This window comes from Caloenas nicobarica, chromosome Z, assembly GCF_036013445.1.
Source record: "Caloenas nicobarica isolate bCalNic1 chromosome Z, bCalNic1.hap1, whole genome shotgun sequence".
Classification (NCBI taxonomy): Eukaryota; Metazoa; Chordata; class Aves; order Columbiformes; family Columbidae; genus Caloenas; species Caloenas nicobarica.
The window spans coordinates 52,772,584-52,799,382 of NC_088284.1; the positions used below are offsets into that span (position 1 = coordinate 52,772,584).

Here is a 26,799-nt window from a genome sequence, read left to right on the forward strand (position 1 = left end):
ATTAGCTTAGCCTTGTGGTATGTATCTGTATGAAAAAATAAAAAAATAGAATCTTTAAAGTAGACTGACGGGTGTTCATTTTGAACCTGGCTTTGTAGACTGCCCTTATGAATTGTTAATTTCTTTAGAAACCTGAAACCAAATGCATTTTCCATTTTCTGTTGCAGGTTGTGGTTATTTTTCTTTTTCTGGGTTTACTTGGGCTCAGCCTTTATGGAACTACCCAGGTGAGAGATGGACTGGATCTCACAGACATCGTACCACGGGAAACACGGGAATATGACTTTATTGCCGCACAGTTCAAGTACTTTTCATTCTACAACATGTATATTGTGACACAGAAAGCAGACTATCCAAATGTCCAGCACTTACTTTATGAACTTCACAGAAGTTTCAGCAACGTGACATACGTTTTGTTGGAAGAGGATAGGCAGCTTCCCAAAATGTGGTTGCACTACTTTCGAGACTGGCTGCAAGGTAAGAGGGAGTTCCATGAACTTTTATTCTTAATTACACAGTAGGAATTGTTTGTTCATGGTGGTAACGTTCCCCTTTTCAAATACAGTCACATGGTTAAGGACTATGAGCAGGAGGGAGAACACCTAGGTGCTGATCCAAACTCGCATGTTGACTTGCTGTTTCTCTACCAGGTCACTTAAATTCTTTGTGGCTAACTTCCCAGTAAGACAGTTTTGAAGCTTTAAGAGATTAGATCCATGAGAGGCCATCTCATGCCATTAATTTCTAAGCAGCTAGTGAGGAATTCTGCTGTAGAATTAATGGCAAAATATGACCCACTGTCTTGGGAAAATAAATGTTTGCTCAGTGTTTTGAGAACAGTACATGAGAAATCCCTGTCCAGCAATGTGTTTCGGCACAGGCTTAACTTCACCATGAGTGATCCTGTTGGATTCAGCTGGGACTGCTGGCATGAATAAAATTCAGTGTGGCTTATGTGTTTTATTGGATTTGGAACTTACGGTACATTCTACATTTCCAGTCAAGTGTCCTCAGTTTACTATGGTGCTGCTTATTCTGTGCTAAGTTGTAATGGGGCAGGGAAAAACAAGAGAAGGCATGGCCTTTCAGGTACTGTGATTATAATTATATTGAAGTCAGCTTATTAAAGATATTATAATTACACATGTTGAGACAAATAACTGTTTTGTATTTAAAATAAACAGTACTGTTACATCTCAGCAAATTTCACAGCTCTCTGCTGTGAGCAAACATATTCTGCCTTGGAGTAATTCTGTCCTACCACTGTCTTTCTGTTGGGAGAATCTCCAGGAAGCCTTTGCCAACAGAAAAATAAATTGTGCTGACCTAGCGAGACTGTAAATTTTAACCTTAACTGTTTACAGACGACCAGTGCAGCCAGTGATTCTTAGACAACATGTAGGTAACTGCCAGTACTTGGGCTATTTTATTCCTTCTGAAAATATGTTGGGCAGCATTAGGAGAGCGGATGCATTTAAGTGACACATCTAAACAAAATGATCAAGTTTCCTGTGTGTTTAGTGCACTGTTAAGTCATGCAAAGCAGTATTTCAGCAATTAGCTTTGTTTTTTTAATGGTTTTTAAATACATTGGCTCCATTCATTACATTCTACTTACTGGAAGTTTTACTTAAAATATTTTGCTCACATAAGCATATTGAGCTGTAAGGGGAGGTATTACTGGCAGGAAGAAAAATCGACATAGCTTAGACATTTTGCTGGATTGAAACCTTACTATACTTTCTAGATTTCTAATCAAGCATCTTTCTACATGCTTTTCTAAATTCTCTTGTAGCTCTGCTATTTTATTTGGGGGGGTGGGGGTGGGGGTGGTATTTTTTGTTGTTGTTCCAAAACAGTAGGAAGAAAATGTGTGTGGTGTGCCACCTGCCACCTTCCCCCCACTTCCGCCTCCAAACCTGTGAAGGAGATGGAAATCCGAGATGGCGCTTAGGATCTTCACATGCTAGTGCTGAATCTCAGCACAGCCTGCCAGCGATAAAGTCAGGAAGAGGTGCCCTTGGATCCTCTCCCCTGCTGCCTTCTCAGGGTGAAACGCTGGAGGCCGGTCCACTTAGTGCTGCTCCCATTCCCTCTCTCTCAGGCCCACCACGTGTTTTCCCGAACCCCTTCCAATTTGATTGCCTCCCTGTCCATTTGTAATCACCTCCGTGTGCCAAGGACTGTTTGTGTGGCCCTGGCTCAGTGCCAAGGGCCTGCACGTCTCCTCTGTTCTGTGTGTCTGTGCTCAGATGTGACCTTTCCACATCCGCTTTGCTCTTAAGGGTGTTCCTGTTCTCTTCTTACTGCCCATAGGTACATTTTTCTTTCCAGCCCACATTAGCCTGCCTGTGCTTCTTGTCCTCGGCTTCTCTTTGACTAGAGGAGCTGTGAGTATTCGTGGTACCCTGGCTATTCTGACAGGGTTCATGGAGCTGAAATGCTATACTGGAAAGGCTAGGGACACTCCAAGGAAGCACTGACTTGCAGTGGTTCAAGTGGATGTGGAAGCACATTGCTTGGCCCATTGATCACCCACAGTTCTAGAATCAATTGTTATGATTACTAATTAGCATTTAGGTCTGTGTCCTTACCCATCTTACCCACCTTCCCCTAGAGGGGCACGATTAATTGAAACCAGCTGCTTTGTAAAGGTGTGGGGCTGTCTGCACAGAGTATGATATTGCATTCACAAAGCTGTAAATAAGAAGGATATTGAGATGTATCAATAAAAATAAATTATGTTTTAAAATCGTACAGGGCATTGATGTAACTGGGTAACTAAACTGTTATACTAAAAGCTACCACACTTGTCGTAGTTAGGTAATTATCTCAAGGGGCAGACACTAATAGGCAGAATAATACCTGATCATTACCAGCTGGGGCCAGTGCTGAGGGAGTAAAGGTGAGGGAAGGTGAAAACAGAATTTACAAACAAGGTAAAGTTTTACGCCGGATTAAGGGAGGATCATTTTGGGAATGGTTCTCCTAGTGCATTTTGATGTGCTGGAGTAGCAGGATAATCAAAGTCAACTTTGAACTTCGTTGCTAACTTCTGCCGACTTGACTGGGAATTCAGTTGTAGAGATTAATGGCTCAAGATGGCCTTCTGACACACACACATTTGTCGGGCAGAATGAGGGAAGCAACAGCATGTGAACAGAAGCATTTTTCATTAAGAAGGCGTCCTTAATCTTAGCCATACGTTTCTCCTCATTTACTAGCAGCAGAGTGCCTTCAGCCTAACGTGCTGCTTTTTTCAGAGGTTCCCTTGTATTTTGCTTTCTGGTATCATATCCTATTGGTGTATTTTCTGTTACTGAAAATGCAACAGAGTAAGAGTTAACAGGAATCATTCATTTAAACCAGAAATGTTAACTTTATTTTTGTGACTGAATGTAAATGAGGTACCTTGAATTCCCTGATGGCTTGTAATTGGGCTTATTTTTGCAAAGGGTAATCTTATCTGGTGTTTCATGGTGCCAGCTGTTCACATGAGTCAGTAGGAATTCCTTCCTCCCCCCCATTACTGCATCCAACATAATTTTAGAGGATTTCACTTTCTTCTGAAGCACTAAGCAAATGTGACTGCAGATATTAAAAAATCCCAAATATAAGATTTTTTTAATTCCCTTAATTTTTATAACTCTTTGGCAGAAGGAGGTCAACAAGTTACTTTTATCTTTCTGCCTGGAGACATTTCATTAACCCAATTTAAAAAACGTTAAATGTCTTTTAAAATCATTAGTATAAATAGTTTATAACGGAAATACTGTTTGCTTTGAAAGCAGCAACTCTGCTATTAATTTCAAAGTGTTATGGGAAATTTTAGTTATCGAAACTTTGAAATCCTTTCGAAATTAAGCACAACTGATAGTGGTTTCTTGGTATTCTTTCTGCAGACTTTTGGTTTCAGCAAGGTCAGTAACAGAATAACCTGAAGTGTAAAGCGGTTAAGCCAGCTGAGGAATAAAGATATAAAAGTGAGCAGGGTTTGAGGGATGACCAAACTTGTGAGAATAGGGGAGGGGCAGAGATGTGAGAGAGATGAGTTTTCACCTGCTGCAGTAATGTTCAGCATACATGCTCTTTTTTGACATCCCTTGCAGCCACAAACTGGTGAGGTCACATGCCAATGGGTATGCTTGTTATTGTGCGTCTGTGGAGCGCCCTGACAGGGGCCGGATGTTAGTCTGAAAGCTCTGCCCTCACATGCTGTCTATCATAGCAATTTGTGTGCTCCTCCTGCTGAAGGGAGCCATTTTTACTGCAAGTTAAGCTGTTCTTTGGTGGTCTCCTCCTTCCCCACATTTTTTTTGGCAGCCTCCTCCTAACCTTCCAAAGTCATCTTTCACATCACCAGTGTGATGGCACAAATGCTTTCACCTGACCACTTTCTGAAGGACAGACATGGAGCTGAACTTGGTGCAGCAGGATTAGATTGATATTTTTGCATGTCCTAAGCAATGTTTCCCCTCTCTGGGGGCACCAACAAATGTTTTTTTCAAGAGGGCCACAAAGTCCTTTGGTGATGCCAGAAAATTTGATGGCGAATAGTCCTTCTTCTGGGCAGACGCTGGAGAGCTGCATGTGGAGATCTGGCAGGCTTCTTTTATGGCTTGGTTCTCAGCCTCTTGGCTTCACGAGGGGGTACAATTTGGCAGGACAACATGAGAGACAGTTTTCTGAGGAGGGGGACAAGTTTGTAAATGGGAGCAGGTACTGCAGATCGAAGGCAGTCTGCTGGGTGTGTTTTCTCTTCCAGCACTCTTATCTCCATACAGCTGTAGTTAACCTATCTGATCTGTAATGATGGTTTTCATTACGGCTCCTCAGCACAGCTGCGAGGTGGGTCCGCGATTTCCTCCACCGCTGGTCTCCTGGCCTTTTCTATCCTTCCCCTGGACATGCGGTTTGTCATCTGCTTGCACAGAGCCTCCTTGTACTGGGCTGTGGCTTCCTGTACTAAATCTGATCCAAATTTGTGCTGTGAGGTATTCCCTGCCCCTTGAAGGGTGGCAAAGAGGAAAATAACAGTTGAGAGTGAATAGGTGTTGGCTGTGATCTTTACATGTGCTGGCAGCAGATCCCACGACTTGTATTAGCTGTACAAGTTGAACAGATGGAACAAATTGACAAAATCGTGTTCACTCACGCTGTGCTCGAGGAGCAGCTGAGTTGCTGTTTGAAGTTGAAAGTTTAAGTGTGTTTTTTTTTCCCTTGTAGTGGAATTTCTGGTTATATCGTAGAAGCTATTGCCTCAGTGCTCTGCAGTAGCCCAAAACATTTAATGAGAGCGGTGTGTGTCCTCCTCTGTGGCTCAGTGCACTTGACCAGGGTTTGATGAGCTAGAGAGGAGTATGGAGAGCGTTTCCCATCTAGATAATGGACTATATGCCTCCTCTGGTTTGAACTCTGCAGTAGGCATTGAACTTGGATCAGGGCTGAACTCAACCCTTTTCTGTTCTGGAACCATCCAGGTCAGGCCAGGACTTCAGCTTTGTTTTGAGGAAAGTGTGTATGAAAGGGGTAATATATGCAAATACGCTTATGGAGTTTTGAGTTTGATGATTCTGGAATTGTGGTTCACAAAGAAAACCACTCTCTATTCTAGATAATGTTAACTCTTCCCCATATACTTCTCCAAGCAGAGTGCTAGCTTGCTCTCAAAGGTTCTGAGAAGGACGCTGAAGGGTCCTAATCCCATCCAAAATCTCTTTACCTTGAGGGGAAGCTGTTTTACACAAGCTCACACTGCATCTGCAACTTGCTAGCTCAGCTTTGCTGGTCTGTACAACATGGGAAGACTCTTGAGGCTTCTCCCATGGACTTTCTTGCTCTCTCTGCCATTCTTTGTGCAAAGTACTGGTCATGCAACTGGTTCTTTTACCTTCCCATACACCGACAGTGAGTGAGGCACCCCAAATTTAGGAGGCATCAGGTGGATAATTTTCTTTCTGACTCAGCTATGAAAAAGAGTAATTCTTCATTTCTGCTGAAATTCATTTCTAAGAGTGACTGCTTACTTGCTCGTTCTGTCTTCCCCTTGCCTCCCTTAACTCTTCAGGACTTCAGGATGCATTTGACAGCGACTGGGAAACTGGGAAGATCACTTACAACAATTACAAAAACGGATCTGATGATGCTGTTTTGGCTTACAAACTCTTGGTACAAACAGGCAACCGAGCAAAGCCCATTGACATCAGCCAGGTACTGTATGAGAGTCCATACTGGTTTGTACAGGAATACACAAGTCATGAGGAGTAGGAGAAGGTGCAAAGAGCACATTGTAGTCTCTTATTTCATCTTGATTAATTGAATGCCTGAGTTACACCTTAAGTGCATGGCCTCAATGACTGTCCTGAAGCCGCTCGTTAGCTGCAGTCTGGCATGTGTTGCAAAGTGTTCACAATCAGCGCTGGGAATGCCTGCCCTTGATTGTTACTGTTTGGTGTGCGTTCAGTGCTGCTCCTGTGTCAGACACAGGCAGTTTCCACTGAATTCTTTGTGAAAAATGCTTTGCTGCATCCAAAGGTAGATGGAGTCTGGTCTCATGCCAGACAGAGCCAACATTAGCCTTGTTGCCCTAAGTGGGGTTGTCTCTGATTTGAATCAGCTTGCCTTATAGGGTTGACCTTTGCTCAGCTTTCTGCTGTGACTTTGAATCTAGCATTTGCAATTGTTTGGTTACTTCCTACCAATTTATGCAAAACGTAACATTTAAAAAAAGATGTTGGTGATAGCGGAAGGAAATTGCAATCACTGCATACTGTATCTTATTCTTGTTCCACCATCACTAAATACAGCTATACTGTTGTAGAACTAAGAGTGCCAGTTGCCCAAGTAAAATATGTCTGAGGTTCTTTTGCAAGGTTATCACAGCGTATTACTGCATTTGCTGTAGCCATTGGTAGGTGGAAACACGAGGTTTGACTCCTTACACTAAAATTAGATTTCAAACCTCTTAAGAAGAAATTCTGCAATAACCTAACTTCTCCTCTCCTAGAGTCATCATTGACTCACTGTGCTTTCAGGCAGAAAAATAGTCTTTCTAATGAGCTTCTTGGCAGATCTGCTTATTGTCTTTCTTTTTTTCCTGGCATTAAAGGTGACAGATTTACGGAGTACATTGTTCAAAGTTACTATGGTGTGTAAAACACACTGCTGTATAGCAACATGCAGTATGCTGTCAGGTATGAATGAGGCTTCAGCTATGAATTAAGCAAAGAAAGGCAGTTGAAGAGAAAACCTTCAGTGAGATTTTTGTTTAGCAGAGTGTACCAGGTACACTGTGGAACAAATGCGATTGGACTGCAGCTGCTGATATAATTTCCTGTGCCTGGGAGGGGGAAAAGTGTGGTGCACCCACAGGGGCTGAGCGCTGTACTGTGCAGTTCCAGAGACAGCTTGAAGACATACAGTTGTTGCATATCCTGTGGACTAATTGAATCCAGATCCTTGGAATCCAGCTTTTTTTTTTAACTGCTGTCACTGTTGTTTTTCATTTCATTAAAAAGACCTGAAACTGGAGCCGAGCCAGAATTTTAAATAAACAAAACAAAAAACCGCAGTAATACTTTTCACCCAGAGAGTCCTCTGTCAGGGCTCTGGCTGTGCAGGATTTGGCTGCAGAATCCTAGAAGTGTGCCACTGCTGTTTACCCCACAGATGCATTTGCCCACAGTGACCCAAATAACACAGGACTCTCGTCTGCTTACTTGACGCTGGGCATTGTCTGAACACATAGGTCATAGGAGGCAAGTGTTAGCAAAATTTATACAGATGTTGTTTTATTTTTATAGCTCTCCTCCATTTACTGGGTGGCATTTCCTTCAGTGTTAACAACAGAGGTTAACTGCACACAGACGTGTATAGGGACTCTTGCCAGGTTTTCTTTCCCTTTCTTTAAATATGTTTTTCCAACTTGGTTGTTTTTCACTCTTGGCTGCGGGCTTTCAGAATTCAGATATCAATGGTTCAGTCTATTCTGGAACCATCTGCTGATTTAGCGGTTATTGTAAGTATTATATGAGTACTAATTTATAACTACTTTCTACTGTCACTGTGGTTTTTTTATGTTTTTTTCACTGTCAAACAATAGTTTACTGACAAGTCACATCACGTGAAGATTCATACTCTTTTGCTTTTTCCTGTCCTCTACGTGCGTTGCATCTCCAGGCCATTTGTCAAAGGCTTTGCGGCAAGAGGCCTGAAAACAACTCTCATCTGAAAGGCTTCTAATTTTTTTTTTTTTTCATTTTGCAGTTGACCAAACAACGTCTGGTGGATGCGGATGGAATCATTAACCCAAATGCTTTCTACATCTACCTGACAGCCTGGGTTAGCAATGACCCTGTGGCCTACGCTGCCTCGCAAGCCAACATCCGGCCCCACCGCCCAGAGTGGGTCCACGACAAAGCAGACTACATGCCAGAAACAAGGCTGAGAAGTAAGTAGCATTTCATCTTAATGTCTTACAGTTTATGTAAGTGCCCCCGCTCCTTCCTCCAAGAGCCAGTAACTGTAGTTGGCTGATGCTGCACAGGGCTCGGAAGCGTAAACAGGACAATATATTGTGTTACCGTGTAATCTTAGGAGACCCATGCACCACTGCAAATGTGGCACCACTGCAGGGTTTTATCATGTTGAAAAATGAGGTTTATAACCATTTAAAGTTCTAAAAACTTACAATAAGCATTGCTTTTTAGTGTCGCCTGATAGTTCTGTCTGTGAGACAAACCTGCAGATTGCATGAAATTCCTACCTGTGATTCTGAAATTTCATCCCTGAGATTATATCACGTTTATCCTCAATTCTTAAGAGATTTTTATCAAGGTATCTGATAGGCTGAGCTACCAACACTGATATGGTACAACAGCTATTTAGGTAGGGGAGTAGTCCCATTCCATTTCATTCACTGTTTTCTTGAGCACCAATGCCAGTTTGCATTGCGTTACTTCAGCTTTCAGTTTATTGGGAGGATTGCTAGTTGGACACCAGCAGAGAAGGGGAGAGTGCATATAGGGGAGGACTGGTGTGGGATTGGGTAACCAGCTAGCGGTGCTTCAGTGTATCCAAACCCTAGAGTTTTGTGGCAGTCAGCCAAGTCTTGTCTTAATGAAAATTTATAGTTGAGATTATAATAGGGCAAATCATGTTTAGCAAGTCAACTGAATGACCCTGTGGGGTCTGGAACACACAACGGCAGTAACAAAATTCTTGTTGTGGAGGCTTTTTTTTTTTTCCCATGTCATAGAGTAGGCTTAGCACTACACTCAAAAAGAAGCATGGAGACTGTTCAGTTGTCAAATTATTAAAGGATAAAAAGTTCCATATTTCCTCAGTAAACCATTACTTTTATGTTAGTTTTTTTCCCAGTCTTTTGCATCAGTAACAGAACATGGATTTCTGAATCTGACTTTCAAAATATTCAAGGGAAATCTTAAAAACCAACCAGCTTAATTGAGCTTAATTCTTGTCTAGTTTTGTGTCTGTGGACCTCAGTCTTAGGAAAATTACCTTTGATTTCAAAGGAACTGCACTTGCATAAAAGAAGAGAATTTGGATTAAAAGTTTAAGATTATGTGATCTACTTTATATTGCAGTTAGGGATTTTTGGCCAGATATTCAGTAAAAAACACTGTAGCACTGATGGTGGTTAAATATATTGAAATATATCTGTTAAATTATACAGAATTGCTTGGGGACTTGATGTAGACTGTGTTCATGCCATTGTACTGCATGATAAAATACAGCAATCTCCTGTATTGCCTCAGCTTTCCATTTGTTGGGAAGTTTTTAAATGTCACTTGTTCCAGGGAAGTGAAATTTAAATTCAACACCTTTAAGCATTTTGCTGTGGAGAACAAAGTGTTCTGTTAATTGTGCTCTCTGCATATCTTCTTTCTGAACACACATTTTAACACTGCTGTCCTCTTCCTAGTTCCAGCTGCTGAGCCCATTGAATACGCTCAGTTCCCTTTCTACCTCAACGGATTGCGTGAAACTTCTGACTTTGTGGAGGCTATTGAGAAAGTGAGAGCGATCTGTAGTAACTACACCAGCCTGGGCATCGCCAGCTACCCAAATGGTTACCCATTTCTGTTTTGGGAGCAGTACATTGGGCTTCGTCACTGGCTCCTCTTATCCATTAGTGTGGTTTTGGCTTGCACGTTTCTGGTGTGTGCCCTCTTCCTCCTAAACCCCTGGACGGCTGGGATCATTGTAAGTTTATTATAAGGGTCTTTGTTGAAGTCAAATTCCTTTCAGCATAGCTCTTGCTGTAGTCGGGAAGGTTTTGTTTATGTCTGGGCCTCTGGTGGAGTATATATATTGCATCATTCATTATATATTTATTCAACTTGAAGGGGTAGAGTTCATGCTAAAGGTACAAACCTTAATAACCTTAATCCTTTGGCCACCTTTTTTGCAGCTTTAAAGGTTTCTTAGAAAGGTACATAAACTTTTGCCCTTGCTCAGATGCACACTAACGTGAAAAATAAAGGCACAGAGGAAAAACTGAGAGCTTTATTAAATATCAAAGTTATTTCTAATTATTTATTCCTTCTCCCCTTTTATCAGGCATAGTTATTTTTCAAGGCAGTTGCTTGTGACTAACTTGCCTGTAAATTTTCCTACTGATTTCTGAATGCAGTCTTTCTGTAAAAACTGAAATGGCTAGGTTGTACAGCACACACTGTGGCAAGAGTGTAACTGAGTGATTGAGGAGAAATAGTCATAAAATTATAAACTGAAGAGAATACTCCTCCATGCTTTCTGCAAGGCACCATAAGCCTCTCAATAAACATTCAAGTTGAACTGAATGATGATCTTCCTATGTTTAAATTCCATAAGCTATCGTATGGTTTATAAAATGCCAGAAGTAGAAAAGTGTAAAACAGTTACTAGTTTTTGTAATATACGTTTATACGACAGGTATGTTAAAAGGTAAATGTTTAGTCTAGAATATTTTTCATAGCACTTAATCAAGCAATTTATGTTATTACTCTTGATTCATTAGCTTATAAAATCATTTATTGTAGTGCATACTTTTTTTCCTTGGAAAAGGCGTTTATTTTCAGAGTCCATCATTGCTTTTATAAGTATGTCTATCTTTTTTTCCTGCTTGGCTTTAGCAACTTTTAAAGTTTACTCTACAGATTTCCTCCCCTCTCTTTTCTTCAAGTTTTTTTTGCACAGTAGATGAAAGAAGAATAAAAGCTTTCTGTTAGATTTAACTGTTCACTTTGTCTGTGTCAATCCCTCCAAGTATCTTAAAAGCTCAGAGCCCTTCTGTTACCTGAGACTCATCAGATGATTATGGCATTCACTTTCTTCTGGGCTTTAAACCTACTCAGAAGTCATCCTTGTTTATTGCCATTCTACAAAAACAATTTCAACATAGGTAGTTGATAGTTACTTTTTCTGGAAAGATTGTCTGAGAAAAAGGTGAAGGAGAGAATGCATGTTTTGAGGGGCATCCATGATAAGGAAGAATAAAGCGTTTTTCAGGTCACAAATAAATTGTAACCAATACAAATTTGATGCTTGGCCTGTTAACTGGTTCTTAAGAATATAATTTAAAGTATTTTTTTTAGCAAGTCATTGCCATTCAGCAGAACGAAACACGGAGAAGTGCCTTGTCTTTGGGAATATAGGATGGCTTTGAGTATGTTTTATAGTCACCATGTTGTTTTGAAATATCTTTCTCTTCTTTTGCCTGGAGTATAAGAAGTTGCTAACAGCTGTTTGAAATCATCTAGGTGGTGGTGCTGGCTCTGATGACTGTGGAGCTGTTTGGTATGATGGGTCTAATTGGAATAAAGCTGAGTGCAGTGCCTGTGGTTATCCTGATTGCTTCTGTTGGCATCGGCGTGGAATTCACTGTTCATGTTGCTTTGGTACGTAAAATCGGAAGCATTTTCAAAATATTTCAAAATAAAATGGTGGCAATGTTAGGACTGTGAATCCTTGCTTAGTCTTCTGAGTCATTGGCGTGATTCTCAGAAGGGAATTGGTCACAGTTTTGTGTGTGTTTCAGTTTGTCTTAATAGATCGGAGTTCCTAGTTATTGAGTCAGTCTCCCAGGAGATGCGAGGGGATACATTACCTGTGGTATCTAGTTGTCTGAGTGATGCAAATATAAAGACAAAGCAGAGCTCTTAATGCACCTTACTTCAGTCCAAATGCTCCTGGTCCTTGTCTGCAGCCTTGCTGTTGTTGTCTCAGTGCTATGTAGCTGTTGTTCCCTCTTGCGTGTAGGTTCTGTATCTTGTGGAAGAGAAGCCTTTAAAGGAGATTTTCAAAATCGCATGTGGTGTCATTTGATCTCTCTGGACCACTAAAATTTGAATGTATTTGGATTCATTTTCCACTTGAAAATTCTGTACCTTCTTTTCAGAACCCATCAGCTATTAATAACGGGCACAAACATGCAGTCTGTAGGAAAATTATTTTCTGATGTGAGGTGAGGGAGCAGAAAGGGGAAAAGTATGTTTTGTATAAAGATTTTCAAGATTTTCAACGTTAAGTGTCTAAATCTAGAGTGCGCCTACTTTCCCAGCTTTGTCAACCTGATGTGCAAAAGTGCATAGAAACGACAGTGTGCTTGCAAGGGAGCACTTTTGGGTGTTCAAGGTAGGCAAAACTCATCCTGCTTTATTTGGTGACAAAGAACAGGCTAAAGGGCTATTTTTCTGTGTTGACATTTGACAGTGTCAGCACTGATCTTGCCAACATTTTACACACTCACTGTGAGTAATTTTCCTCTAAGACTATTCTTACTGATATTTCAGAATAGTTTAATAATATTATCTTCGTGTATTTGAATTTTACTGTATTAAAAAGTAGGAAAGGGTGAGTAGTTAATATAATTTCATGGAGGAAGTGCTTGTAGTTTACTATAATCTCAAGTATACTAGTACTGTAGCAATCCAAAAAGAAGTGAAGGGAGGGGGCTGGAAAGTGGTGGGGAGATTGAATGGGAATGGAACGGGCCTTGTAGACTCAAAAGAAGACTGGTAGGCTGCTAAGAGGATCTGGTGACAGTGAAAAAGAGGAGAACTAAGAGGGATCTTAGCATACTGGAGATGGCCAAATACTGGGACCACGTTGCAGATGATGTACAGAGTTGGGACAGGGTGGAAAGAATAATTTTAAGAAAAAAAGTAGGGGTAGTAGGGTGAGGTTAAACAGGAGCAACTGGATCTCTGGGGCAGTGACATCTCTTTTTCTGTTACTACGATGAATAGTTAGGCTTTTGGAGCTAAACCTGTTTGCTGGGATTTGCAGTAGTTTGGAAAGTGTCAGGATCTAATGGTGTACATGAGGAAGAAAGACATGACAATTTCTTAGAACTGAAGATTCAAAACAGGAAAACTGCAATAAAAAAGGACAAACCACTTGGCTCTAAATGGGAAAAAACTGATCTAATTTACAGGACTTCATATATATATATATTTTTTTTATATATATATAGTATATATGTAAAGTAGAAGTCACCTGTGGCTGAAGGTAAAATGCCAAGCAAATTGAAAACTTCATTTTTTCACATTGACTCTGGAGTAAAAAACTTTCAAACATAGGCTTTAAATAAAGGAATGCCTAGTAGACTTCAGATGATAGCAGCAGCACTAACCTTCGCAGAACTTTCTGCATATAAACAGTCAAACCAGTGTTGCATAAACAAAAAAAGGCAATGCTGTAACTGTTGATACAGAACTTAATTGGACTTGTTTAAGAGTGGTTTGCAATCCACTTGTGGCTCAGTTCTCTGCTATCACTTGTGAATTGTGACCTCATTTTTCTGATTTTGCAAATAAATTCTGAATTGACAGTAGACTCTTGTATTATGCATCCTTTAATTACACACATGTACATAAGTTTATATAACTTGCAAATATGTTTGTGGATCAGATCCCATAGCTCCCATTAATGTGAGTGATCTCATTGACAGCCGCCTTTACCCTGAGGGGGATTCTTTATCTGTTTATGAGAATGTAAAATGTCCTGGTTACGTTCATTTTTGGTAGATGACTTTTAATCCAACACAAAAGATTAATACTACATGGTTTCACTACCTATGGAAGTGAGGTTTGGGAATCTTACTCCACATGTACCCATTTTTGGTCTGCTTGTCCTGCTAAATAACTTTTTAATGTGTTGACTGATTTTACCCCAGATTTGACAGATAAGTGAAAATAAGACACTAGAGAGGAGAGACATTCCAGGGCCAAGAGGAAGATAGGTGCTTGAACTCAAATCTTAGTAGGCAGTAGAGAATTCACCAAAGAGAGCCCTTATAAATCATAGGAAGAAGATCATCTATGTTCTTGTCATCTTAAACCGTTAAGTGGTGTACAGAGAAGACAAATTCATATGAAACAACAGTGTTTGTGTGTTCTTGGTACAGCTTGTTCACTAACAAGTTGGAGCAAGGAGGACAGTTCACCAATATTGTTGCTCAGACACTGTGTTCAGCACTATTCCTGAGGCAATTTTAAATGTGTAGGCTTGCTAGTTTTGAAGTAGTAGAGGCTGCAAAACAATTAATTTGGAGTGAAACGGAAGTGTTTCAGTCTAGTGTTACTCCATACCAGTCCTCTGAGTATGCTGACAAATTTCCATCATTTGGGTGCTTACTGTGTGTAACATCTGATGGTCTGGGGCTTCGGACCAGGGAGAAGAAACATACTGTACCAATGGACAATTCCATGTACAGGGACAAAAGGACCCGATGTGTCAGTGAGCCACGGGTGTCACTGTGTACCCAAACTGAGGCTACCAGTCCCTGGTCTGTGGCAAGTGCATGGGAAAGCCTGCATCAGTATTGGCTGGTTTTACAGCAAACTTTTCTGACAGTCATGGAAACCATGGCCCCACAAGAGCGAGAGGAGTAGCCCTACAATTTTGACACCTGAAGTGCTTTAACCATGAAATGAATTGTTTGAAGGTGGACATAAACAAAGCTGGAGACAAAAGCCTACTCACACAAGCAGGCATTGTTTCCAAAATTATTCATATGGTCTGAATCTGTAATCAGTGCCTGCTTTGGTTGTGTGACTTCAACAACAGGTTTGTGGTATGGCTGCAGAATCAGGCCTTCTCTTGAAGGTTAGCCAGCTGTAGAGATACTTTCATAAACTACAGTTTGCAGTAAATAACTGGTGGAAAACTGTGCATGCTATGAGAGAGGCTGTTTGGAAGGTCGTATCCGGCTGTCCAGTGAAATGCATTTCATTGTTTTACAGGCATTTTTAACTGCCATAGGAGACAGGAACCATAGGGCTGTCCTTGCACTGGAACACATGTTTGCACCAGTGCTGGATGGGGCCATGTCCACTCTGCTTGGAGTGTTAATGCTCGCAGGATCGGAGTTTGATTTTATTGTCAGGTAAAGCATTTGTGTGTGTCTTGACTTTCTTTTTAAAATAAAAATAAGTATGCTTTTAATTTTTAGTCACTTCAGCGTATCTGTCATTTTATTACTATGCATGGTGTGTCAAGCATGCTTACATCATGGTCCTGCTTTCCCTCTGTTTTATTAACTCCTTGTTACATGCTAGACGCAGTAATGTTTCCATTGCTGGTATTAAAATCTGTTCCAGGAAAATCTGACACCCAGCGTGAAGGAACACAAAAGTGGCCCTCTTTAGCAAAGTTTGCTAATTCTGGGTTTCGTTCAATTCAAAGCATCTAGTATTGTCTGGTATTAGCTGCATTTGACCTTTAGCCTTCAGGTCCTCCAGATGTCTTCTATGCACAACAATTTTTGTGTAAAGGACACATGAACCCACAAACACACTGCAACTGTGCTGCAAGTGACTTCTATTCGTTACATGAGGTATACAGCGACGTATAACACGGAGAGGGAAAAAATCCCTGTTTGGGAGCTGGGGAGCCATAAGTATGAACACAGAACTTCATATTAAAATTTTGTAAAGCAAAGCCTGAAGGCCCTTCTGTTCCAAACTCAACAGGCAGACTCTTTCTTGTGAATATAATTAAGAATGTGAATTAGTCAAGTATGAGAGGAAAGCAAGTTTTTAGTTGAGAGGAATTTGAGAAGTGCAGTGAAACAGATTCTATTCTATTCCAAACAACCTGTGGAGCTCTGCAAAAAGGCTAATCTTAGAAGTAACACAGGTTCTTTGTGGCAAACATGCATTAAAAAAAAAAAAATCCAAGCTGTAAAATGGAACTGAGGTAGAACTGGGCCAAATAAAAATGTTCTGCAAGATGACTTAACTACATAGGTAGACATAACCTGGATAGATAACTAGAGTTAGCTGACATGCATTTGACAATAAGAACAACAAAATGTCAGAGGCAGGAACTGAGAGAATGGTTGCTAAATCTCATCAAGATTTGTTGTTTATATATGTAAGAGATTTGAAGAAAGCAAGCAGTTTGCAGTTAGACCTCATGAAACCTGCATGAGGATTATTACTATACAGATATTACATGTCCTGAAATAGAACTTGTCTTCCTCAAGTCAATATTTTTTACTTTATTGTTGTTGAAGAAATGAGATAGAATTACTCTTTTAGGACCAGATCTCGTAAGACTTGGAACACTTTGACATATAGATTACTTACAGATTTAACCTAAATTTATAGGAGTACATTTGGTGTGCTACTTTCCTACTTAACAGACGAGATTTTGGCAAGCATGTTTTTGTGTCATAGCAAATGGAAGATTGTAGCAGCCCTCCACACCAAATTTGGGTGGGATGTTCTCTCAGTTTATAAAATGAACTTTTAAACTCACGTTATTTTACTTTTTTTGGCCATCAGTTTCTCATTTGCTAGCATAATCTGACTTTAGTGTGCCTTGTTTAAAAAGAAAATAAAATAAACTATGGGAGCCTTAGCATTGTTATAGTGGGTGAAGAAGATCCCAAACTTCCGGAAAGCGATAGATTAGTCCAACAATGTGGAAGATTAAGTAAATTAAGAGACATTGTATACACCAAGTGGTCATAGCTATAATCCTCCTGTTTATCCTAGCGTTAGATGGATGAGATGCAAATGTTTTTAATGCCTGTTGTTGATCTCTGTCCCAATATAAAATTCTGGTGGTTTATGTTAGTAGAGTAGATTGGCTTGCTGATTTTTGCTAATGCAGATCAGAAATTCCCAGATGTTTACAACAGCAGGATATTTGCAGTTTTACAGGAGTCCCGATATATTTGATCAAATGTGAAAACAGCGAGGCAGTGAAGTTTGTTGCCAGCTAGACAATGTAATCAGCAGACCCATTAGGAGCAAACTTGCCCTCCGTTCTTCTCCTTTGCCTTCTCCAGGAATTTACCAAGTCTGAGTCCTTGAAATCATTAGTTACAATGCAGCCTTAAGTTTAGTCTGAGCCCCAGCTGTGCCGAATACCAACTAGCAAGGCTTTCCTTTTACTGACAAGTTTACCTTGGTATTCATGAAGGATCCCAGACCTTAGCCCTCAGTGGTGGGAAAGGACAACCACTTGTGCACTTTCCTCTTCTTCCATAGTGCTTCAGCCTTTATGTTTGAATTGGCTGACGCAAAACAAGAGTATTCAGAGATGCTAAATTGTTCAACAAAAGATTAGCCTGCAATGCAGCTCTGCCATTGTGGAGTGCTCTTACTCAGTACAATGCTGAAGCTTGCTATAGAATGGGCAGCATTTTCTTTGCAGAAAGCAGGTTCCTGTGTTGTAAAAAGGTTGCGATTCGAGCTATTTGGTAAAACTGGAACTCACAGAATTCTAGGCGGAAAGTTGTGATTAATGAACAGCAAGGGAAACCCTTACCTGATACACTGGAGATTTAATTAGAGATTCTGCTGTAAGATGCAGAAGCATTTCACAGTGGATTAGCTGCTGGGAGAAGAGGGCTTCTTTTCCTCCTAGGCTAAATTGTTTAAATTCTACACCCTTCACTTCATTTGTTTGCTTCTGCTGGGTTTTCACTAATGGGGGCCCCTTTTCATTGTATTTGTGCTTTCAATCCATTCAGCTATTCACTGCACATTCCATATTTTTGTGTTTGTGTAACACATTCATAAATAACATTACATGCTTCCAGATTCTGGGAAATTAACAAATGTAATTTTTTTCTTCCCTTTATCAACTAACACTTTGGGTTGTGGAATGTAGCTTCTCTAATTCACAAGGTAAAAACCCCTATATCTATATATGGAAAGTGATATATTTATTTAGTACTATGTTAGTAACATTTTAGATTTATTGTAGTATATGTATTGTTTTAACATATTTAGGAGTATTTTGTAATCCCTTATTTCTAACAATATTTGCGGCTATTCTCTCTCCCAAACCTCTTAAACGGCACTTCAGGTATTTCTTTGCTGTTTTGGCAATCTTAACCATTCTGGGAGTTCTCAATGGATTGGTGCTGCTTCCTGTTCTTCTTTCATTCTTTGGACCATACCCTGAGGTCAGTAAAATTAATGGTGAACAGAAGAAATAATGCTATCTCTCCACTCTGCTCTACCCACCCCCCCTGCCCCAATAACCTCCCTTTTTTAGAAACTGTTTATGTTTTAAATTCCCCTGGATTTTTAGTTTTTCAGTTTCTTGCTCTAGGTGGGGTTTTTTTCATCTTTATTAAATGTGCTGTTATTTAGCTGATATTCTTCTGCTATATTTTTTAAGTGGTTTTGTAAGTATTGTTTAGAGGCTGCAGTCAGCAAGCTTGACACAAGTGTAGGGTTGCTTATGCTTTTAAAAGCATAATGTAATATGCAGACCAGTCCGTAAAATAGGGATTTCCCCCAGTATTTCACAAAAGACGGTTCGTTTTGTACACATTCCTTCTTCTTTCCTACCTCACTGCCTCTTTTGCTTTCCTCAAAATATTGAACTGAGCAGACCACCAGGAAGGCCTGTGTGGACCAACATACACCAGTGGTGGTCCACAGACCACGCCTTGATAACCATGACCGGTCTGCCAGGAGGTCCCCCCTGGCCAGTTGCCCTTCCGTGCAGCGTGCTCTTGGCTCAAGCAACATTTTTGATGGGTGGAAGGCTTCACTTTGATGTTGATGACTTTACAGTATAAAGCCAAAGTCCAGCGAAAAAGGATTCACAGATACCAAATTTGTATTTGGTTGATCATTATTCATTACCTACTCTGTAGTTAACAAAATTACTGTGTTACATAGGGCTATCTTTATCACATATTAGTAGAATGTCTGCTGTGCTTCTTGTTTGTATGTGTCCGTGAGTTTACAAGAATAAAACACAAGGTACATATACAGCACTAGTAATATTTCAGAGGTATTTATTATTTAGTATTAGTAAAACAGTTTTGACAAGTGTGTCATCTTATATATTCCTAACAGTATACATGTCCTGTCCTGTACTCAAGCAATATGTTTGTGCGTGTTATTGTCACTTGTATCACTGTTGTGTGTGTGTCCATCTCTCTTTGCAAATAGACACTGTACCATGCTATACATACACATTTGTGGTGATTTTATGAAATCACTGTTAATGTAAGCTGAAAGAGGATGGAAGTCCACGTACTGTTTTTATATTTTTAAGTGCAAGTGCATGCACACCTGTGCGCACACACATACATGGACTTCCTGAGACAGTGATACCCAGAAGAATCTAGGTGATCCTGTTTACATGCATGTGCACAGATGGAGATCCTGTGTCTCTTTCTTTCCTTTATTTTTTCAGTTCAGTATAAATGTTCATCAGAAAACTGGTTCTAAGCTTCCTTGTGGTGTGGGAGGGTGCATTTGGCAGAAGAACATCAGTCTCAAGCACTAATGATTAAAAGGGTAATGCTAATTGAAAGTTATTGAATGCATTGTCATTATCAGATTTCTCCAGCCAATGGACGAAACAGATTGCCCACACCATCTCCTGAGCCGCCCCCCAGCATCGTGAGGTTTGCGCTGCCACCCGGGCACACAAATAATGGGTCAGATTCCTCTGATTCAGAGTACAGCTCTCAAACCACAGTGTCGGGCATCAGTGAAGAGCTTCATCAGTATGAGGCCACCCAAGGCTCTGGGGCACCAGTCCATCAAGTTATAGTGGAAGCCACTGAGAATCCTGTCTTTGCGAGATCCACTGTAAGTAGCTCGTATATTGACTGCCAGGAGAGCAAGAAGAGTGTTTGGGTTTTTTAAATTTAAATCTATTTATTTTTGTGGAAACCTTTTTCATTTTTCTGGCTGGTAATGCTTTGTGACTTTGTGCCAAGACTTGTAAGCAGGGAGTGAAGGCTTTCCTCATCCTCTCCTTTAGAATCAAGTCGGGGGTAAAATGATGGTATGAAAGCAGAGGTCTTTGGCATGTGTAATTGCTATTGCATCGTATTGACATCAGCCACAAGAGAGAGCTCTCGGTCTGTTTGTTGACTGTTCTTAGAGATCAGAGAGATTAAAAGACCTCTTCCACACAACTTCTTGTGGATCACCATCTTATATGCCTCACTTTGACAGCTTATTTTGGGGAAAAAGGTTTCATAGAGCCAGAAGAGAACAGTTTCAGGGTTGTACCAAATCTTGGGCCTATTGCATCTTGCTACTGGGTTGGCATAACTGCGATTTCAAAGGAAAGTGAAAAAGCTCTGTCTCCTACCCCTGCTGATGCTGCATGCTGAGCTGCAATGTGGATCTGGTTTTGTTCAGCAGAGGCCTAGAAATAGGTACAAGCACAGCCACATTTGAAGTTGGTCACGGTTTGTTGACTGATGTGGCCGCTGTGCTTCACGCTTTTTACAGAAATCAGAAAACAGATTCCTACAGTCTATACAAACTACCCTACTAACATCCTGTGTATGAACCCTGCATGGAATAGAGCTTTTTGCAACAATTCTGCTTGCTGAATGAGTTAAGATCAAGTGCTTGTTACCCATCCCTTTGAAAAGAGGGACCAGTATGTAGGAATTTTACAATAATATTTTCAGCTGTCATCCTGTGTTTTTCTGAGGGCATGGTTTCCAGGTTTTAATAACTTCAGATAATGACTATCTGGAAAAAGCAAATATTACCAGACTCCAGAACATTACCTTTGTGAAGTTAGAGCCACGACAGCATTATTATAATTGTTCTCAGCATAAAATATAAGGGAGCGTAGTATTTGTTTGCCTCGCTTTGTGAGAGGCATAACCATGCATCTCTCTTTCAGGTGGTTCAGCCAGAGACAAGGTATCAGTCAAGTCCCAGATCACAATTGAACCCGGAGTCCAGCACGCAGCAGGCGTCGCGTCAGGGCAGACAACCCAAACGGGAAGCAAGGGAAGGCCCGCGGCCACCTCCTTATCGCCCTCGCAGGGACGCTTTTGAAATTTCTACTGAAGGGCATTCAGGACCCGGCAATAGGGATCGCTTGGGCCACAGGGCACGTTCTCACAACATGAGAAGCCCGGCATTCGGCGCCGCGGGCGCCGCAGGACCAGCGTACTGCCAGCCCATCACTACTGTGACTGCCTCAGCTTCAGTGACTGTTGCTGTCCACCCTGCTGTGCACAGCCACAGCTCTCGGGGAGGGAGCTTTCCATCCTACGAGGGATACCGTGAAGCTGACCATGGGCCATTTGAGGACCCCCACGTGCCTTTTAATGTGCGATGTGAAAGAAGAAATTCTAAAGTAGAAGTTATAGAACTGCAAGATGTTGAATGTGAGGAAAGGATACCTGGCAACAGCTCACAGTAAGGTAGGTCCTCTCCTGTAGCTGCAACCCTTGCCTGTGCCAGGCAATGGTGTGATCGAAAGAAAGGTGAAAGACAAAATTTCTCTGAGGTACCTTTCCTTCAGGTAGGTTTACTTATTGGTCCCTAATCATCTCAAATCTGCTGACTATGAATATAGTGCATTTTGCACTAGAAATCAGGTTGGATAAGATAGTACTTTCCAGCGCTAAGAAGTTACAGTGGGTTCAGACATGAGCTACTTCCAAGAGCCTTGCAAAGTGGGTAAGTACCTGGTACAATCCCAGCTTACCAGATGAGGAAAATGAAGCAGAGATGTTCTGTAACATCTTCAAAGCTGTGCAACTGCATTTATTTTTGATAGTCCTGTCTTCTGTTCCTTGAATCAGGCACATTCTAAAACATCATGCAGAATGACGTTGCCTAGGGGAGTGTAAAATTGCCAGCTACTCTGAGTTGTACTGTCTTGAGTAAAACTCTGTGAAAGAATTTGAAGGCATAGTGGGGACTGAATCCCTGTGGACAACAGGCCGAGTGAGAGGTGGCAAGGTCTCACCATGCCTAGTGTACTGCTGCGTGGTGGAGTGTCCCTGCGCTTTTTGGGGCTTTCAGAGACCCACCCAGCGAACTCATGTGCTGAAGGAGTCCTTGGGCCAATCTCTCCCTTGCCAGGGGCAAGCTGCAGTGGCTGTTGCAGATCTGTGAAGGGTAGAGCTGACCTAGCAGGGCAACAGGTACACCCTTGTCAGACTTGATACCTAAATCCTTGTCTATCTTCAGGCTTGTGAGAGAACGTTGCAGGAAACTGTGCTCTTTAGAGCAGAGAGGATATTTTAGCAGATGTTTGGGGAAGAATAAAGCTGTTTGTTTACTTGGAAGTTTTCAATTAAATTTGTAGGGAATACAGTGAAGGGGAGAAACTGAGATTTCACCCTGATAGCTTTTGGGAGCTTGTACCTGAAAAAACATTTCTCACTATTTTAACTGTTTTTCTCTTTTTGGGGAAAAGAGGAAGTGTTAAAACAGTTACTTAGCTGTGGATCCCTGTTTTCTGCCTTTGCTTTTCAGAGCTTTTCAGTGACAGACACTAGTTTGACCAGAGCAAACCCTTTTATTGTGCTTGTAGAACTATTTTAGATGTATGCATGCGCATGCACCTTCACACACACACGCAGAGTTTCGATGGAACTTTTTTGATGACTCATAATGAAATTGCCTTCCAGTTTATAAAAAGTCTCTGCAAACATCTCAAAGTGCAAGTAGACATGAATGCCTTCAGCCTCGCAGTCTAGAAATACGGCAAGTAAGTATCCTCAGAGTAGGGAAGTACTGGTGCTTGGCTTTTTCAAGCTGAATGGCATGGTGATATGAGATTCTTAACTGTGTGCACTGTTCGATGTAGTGTATTTCTCCTTGAAGTGTTCATTGGTTTTGACTAAATTCGTCGCAGGTATCTAAAGCTGGGAACTCAGAAATTAAAGCATCCTCGTTTTTTTATTTGGCATCAGTATTTCTTTACTGCAAAATTTATGACTTAGGTGAAAGCAGAGCCCATGTTTCCTGACTGCGAACTGTAGCCACAAGAATCATGAAATGAGTTTTGGATTAACTTGATTTATTTGTTTTTCTTGAACTTTAATGAATGTTTGTTTTTCTTCTTTCTTTATTTGTAAAGGGTAATAACTGAAGCAAAGAAGAGGCCAAAGATGGAAAACTGTATTTCCAGAACTGCTTGAAGAGAAGAACTGCTTGAAGTTGTAGAAAAGGACATGCTGCATCAGGACAACAGTTCTCTGTTACTGTAACCTATTGTATTATTTTGTTAAATATTTCTTTACGTATTTAAAAGATGTACACATATGTAATATACAAATGAACAATGTAAAGTAGTATAATCTGGAGTCATTTGCCTCTGGGCAATAGAATGGGGACAATATTGTGTGCGCTTTGTACTTTTTGTACATTGATCTCTGTGCCACAACTAAGCTTAATCTAGTTCTAAATTTCAGCATAAGTTGCTGCTGCTTAAATATTGTATAATTTACTTGTATAATTCTATGCAAATATTGCTTATGTAATAGGATTTTTTTAAAGGTACATGTCTGTTTAAAATATTTTAAATTTGCATATCACAACCCTGTGGTAGTATGAAATGTTACTGTTAACTTTCAAACACGCTATGCGTGATAATTTTTAAAATAAGCAGATATGAAGAAAAGCAAGTTAATCTGGGAGGCTTAAATAGATTTAGCTATGTGCAGGTTTTGTTTTGCTGTGTGTATCCATGTGTGCCTCTGGAAGCGTGCATGCTTTTGTCTGTATGTTCTTGGTGTACTGTAGTTTCTCTTTTGCTGTATGGTAACACTTAGTGGGCTTAGAAACCCACTGATGCTGACATGAGTCTGGCTTTCCCTGTTAGTAGGCACTAGTGAAAACTGTGTTGGTGTTTACCAACGTATACCATAGACTGCCATCATCAAAGGCCCAACTAAAATAGAAGACAGGAAGTCAGAGTTTGGGATTGTGGTTCAGTTTCCCACACTCTTAATGACTTGGTTCACATGACTTGGGTCAAGTCGCTTGACAGCCCCTGCCTCAGTTTCTCATTCCATAAAATGGGTACCATTACACTTACCTACCTCCCAGGAATGTTGTGAGGCTTAATTACTGTTTGTATAGTGCTTTGATTATTTTTTTTTGCAAAAGGTGCCAGGTAAGTGCAGACACTATAACCATTATTTTTTCACTTCCAAAGGTGCTGGATATTGAGAGGTGCTGGTGGTTATAGAAATTCAATGAGCATATGCCTTACTTTGGTGTTGATACTGTTTAACTGTGAGTGGCATTAGAAGCTGGGTAATTGAGCTGTTTGATGAGCCACAGCTCAGAATTGAAAGCAGTATCTTTGGTCTCATTATTTTCATGGCAGGAAGGAAGTTAATAGTGATAAAGTTCAAATGGAAGGATAAAGAAATTCTGTTTTCACTTTTAAAATATAAATGGCTTTCTGATTGGTCCAGGACTATAATGACAGATATGGCCTGGGGTGTTTTTTCTCTGTCGTTTGTATTTTCCCATGCTGCATTGGCACTTTTATTTAAAACAGCTAAACTGGGATCTCTTTGCGAAACTAATTTAGCTTTTTGTATTATTATTTTTAAACTAAAGGGGATTGTTGCAGGTGAAGGGTCTGAAAAAAACACTACAATCTGTGTTCCAGTTGGAAACAAACCCTAAGAAAGGAGAACTTTAATTTAAAATAATGGAACAAAAGTTTTCAATCTCTCTGCCTTCTTCTTTCTTCATCTTTTTTCTGCCCTTCTCCAAGCTGTTTTTTAGTGCAGGTAGATGTTCAGTTGTGTATTCAGAGCCAAACAAACACAACCAATATTCAGTTTCTAAACACAGCACTGGTGGGGATTTTCTTTAAGTATGATGCCTGAACAGCAGTGGCCAGTTCTTTGATGGGAAGGTGTTTTTCTCCAGTGGCTTCAGGGAGCCTATCTTTGCCCACAGACCTTGCCAGCATAACAAATGGGGATAATTAGAATGCACAAATTTCCATGCCTTTTTTGCTCACTTGAAAACACTTTGATATGAGGCACTTGTTTACAGATCTCCAATGTGAACGCTCAAAGAGCAGGTGGTGAGAGCCTGTTGTCATTGCTGTGACACACGAGCTGCTGTTCCGGTGCACACGAAGGGTTAATGTCGCAGCTGCCCACTGGTCCAGTTCACTGTCTGACATGAAAACTCGAAATGACAAAAAGGCGAGGGGCCCCGATTTAGCACTAGCAGCATAGTGACCTCTGATCGTACGAAGTCTGCAGCAGAAGCGTATGATCCTAATTGGGAGCTCCCTCCGGCCGCCGAGCGTGTGCGCGCCGCTGTCAGAGGTCGGTGGGGCTCCCACTGACACCTCGGCCACCATCCCTGCGGCTGCCGCGCTCCCTCCTCTTCCTCGGGAGGGACGCAGGGGGCCAGGGCAGCCGCCGTGCCTCCCACCTGCCCCTGCCCGAGTCCTCCTGCCTGCTCGTGTGTGGGTGAGCTGTCTGCTGCTTCGTGCACAACGGGGACCTTCGCCTCCCACAGTCACGTTGGCAAGGGGAGAACTCGGTGGCTGGCAACATTTGTTTTGTTTTGGTTTTTAACTTTTTTAATCATGGGTGATATTTATATTTTTGTATCATAAGAATGTTTTCTTACAGTATTTGTCATGCCAGTTTATAACAAACAAGATGCAGGGATTTTATTTCTATTGGAAACACTATTACAGCTATGTTTTTACTGTTTAATGGATTTTTATTTGTATAGAGTGCTTACTAATGTTAAATAGGAAAGAGTATATAACATTTACATTAAGGACTCGTCGTAGCTTTTAGCATAAGGAGTTAAAAGGAAAAAAATATTCAAACTGGGTCTCATTGCCTGCCTGTTTGGGTAGGAGTGGGTTTGTGTCATTTCAGTTACAAAGATAAAATTATGCCATATAATTTATTTATATGAAAATTTATTTTTGTAGTGTACATAGTAGTCATCAAGTCTTTTGACAGAAGTATATTTTTAAAGAGTTTATATGTAATGATGATACCATTATGTTTTGGAACACTGCTGAGATACGATTACGGTGCACAGTTTTCCTTGTAAACCCCCTGGCAGAAAAGAAAGTGTTTAACAGTGTTAAGAGAGAAAGAGAGTGTGACTATTCATACAATTCTGAACTGTGTTTTAGTTACCATTTGTGATCTAATGTGGTTCTCATTTTAAACTTCGAATGGAAATTGTACAAACTCTCTAAATATTAATGTTCAAACACTGATAGAAATTCTAACATGAATAAAAAAATATTATAACTTATTGGCTACAGTTTGGGTTGTTTATAGAATGCTGGTTCATGGTCAGCTGTGCAGGTACAACCACGCAATCATTCTGATTTGAAGCATGAATTTCATGTATGTGGGATGTTCGGGAGATCCAGATTTTGGAGCAGGAGCCACTCCTAAAGTCCTGTCTAAATTGTAATACGCTGGTGCTTTTGTCTGTTAATTCTGTTGCCCATGCCTTTGTTATGTCTCAGGTGATAGGTTTAGGACTGGATGATACATTTCATTCTCACTCTAAACGAAGCATTTTGTGT

At 40.7% G+C, this 26,799-nt stretch overlaps 1 protein-coding gene across 2 annotated transcripts in view; it reads left to right on the top strand.

Annotated features, from left to right (window-relative positions):
• The window catches only part of PTCH1 (patched 1), a 69,120-nt gene extending 42,713 nt beyond the window's left edge, over positions 1-26,407 (top strand). For both annotated transcript variants that reach the window (XM_065655827.1, XM_065655828.1), the window contains 10 exons: positions 168-477; positions 6,068-6,210; positions 8,266-8,449; positions 9,944-10,224; positions 11,763-11,900; positions 15,249-15,391; positions 18,328-18,427; positions 19,824-20,078; positions 21,139-21,667; positions 23,338-26,407. In XM_065655827.1, coding sequence (XP_065511899.1) covers positions 168-477; positions 6,068-6,210; positions 8,266-8,449; positions 9,944-10,224; positions 11,763-11,900; positions 15,249-15,391; positions 18,328-18,427; positions 19,824-20,078; positions 21,139-21,666 — 2,082 coding nt within the window. In that variant the 3' untranslated portion in view covers position 21,667; positions 23,338-26,407. The remainder of the gene's footprint in view (positions 1-167; positions 478-6,067; positions 6,211-8,265; positions 8,450-9,943; positions 10,225-11,762; positions 11,901-15,248; positions 15,392-18,327; positions 18,428-19,823; positions 20,079-21,138; positions 21,668-23,337) is intronic.
• The last annotated feature ends 392 nt before the right edge of the window (positions 26,408-26,799 follow it).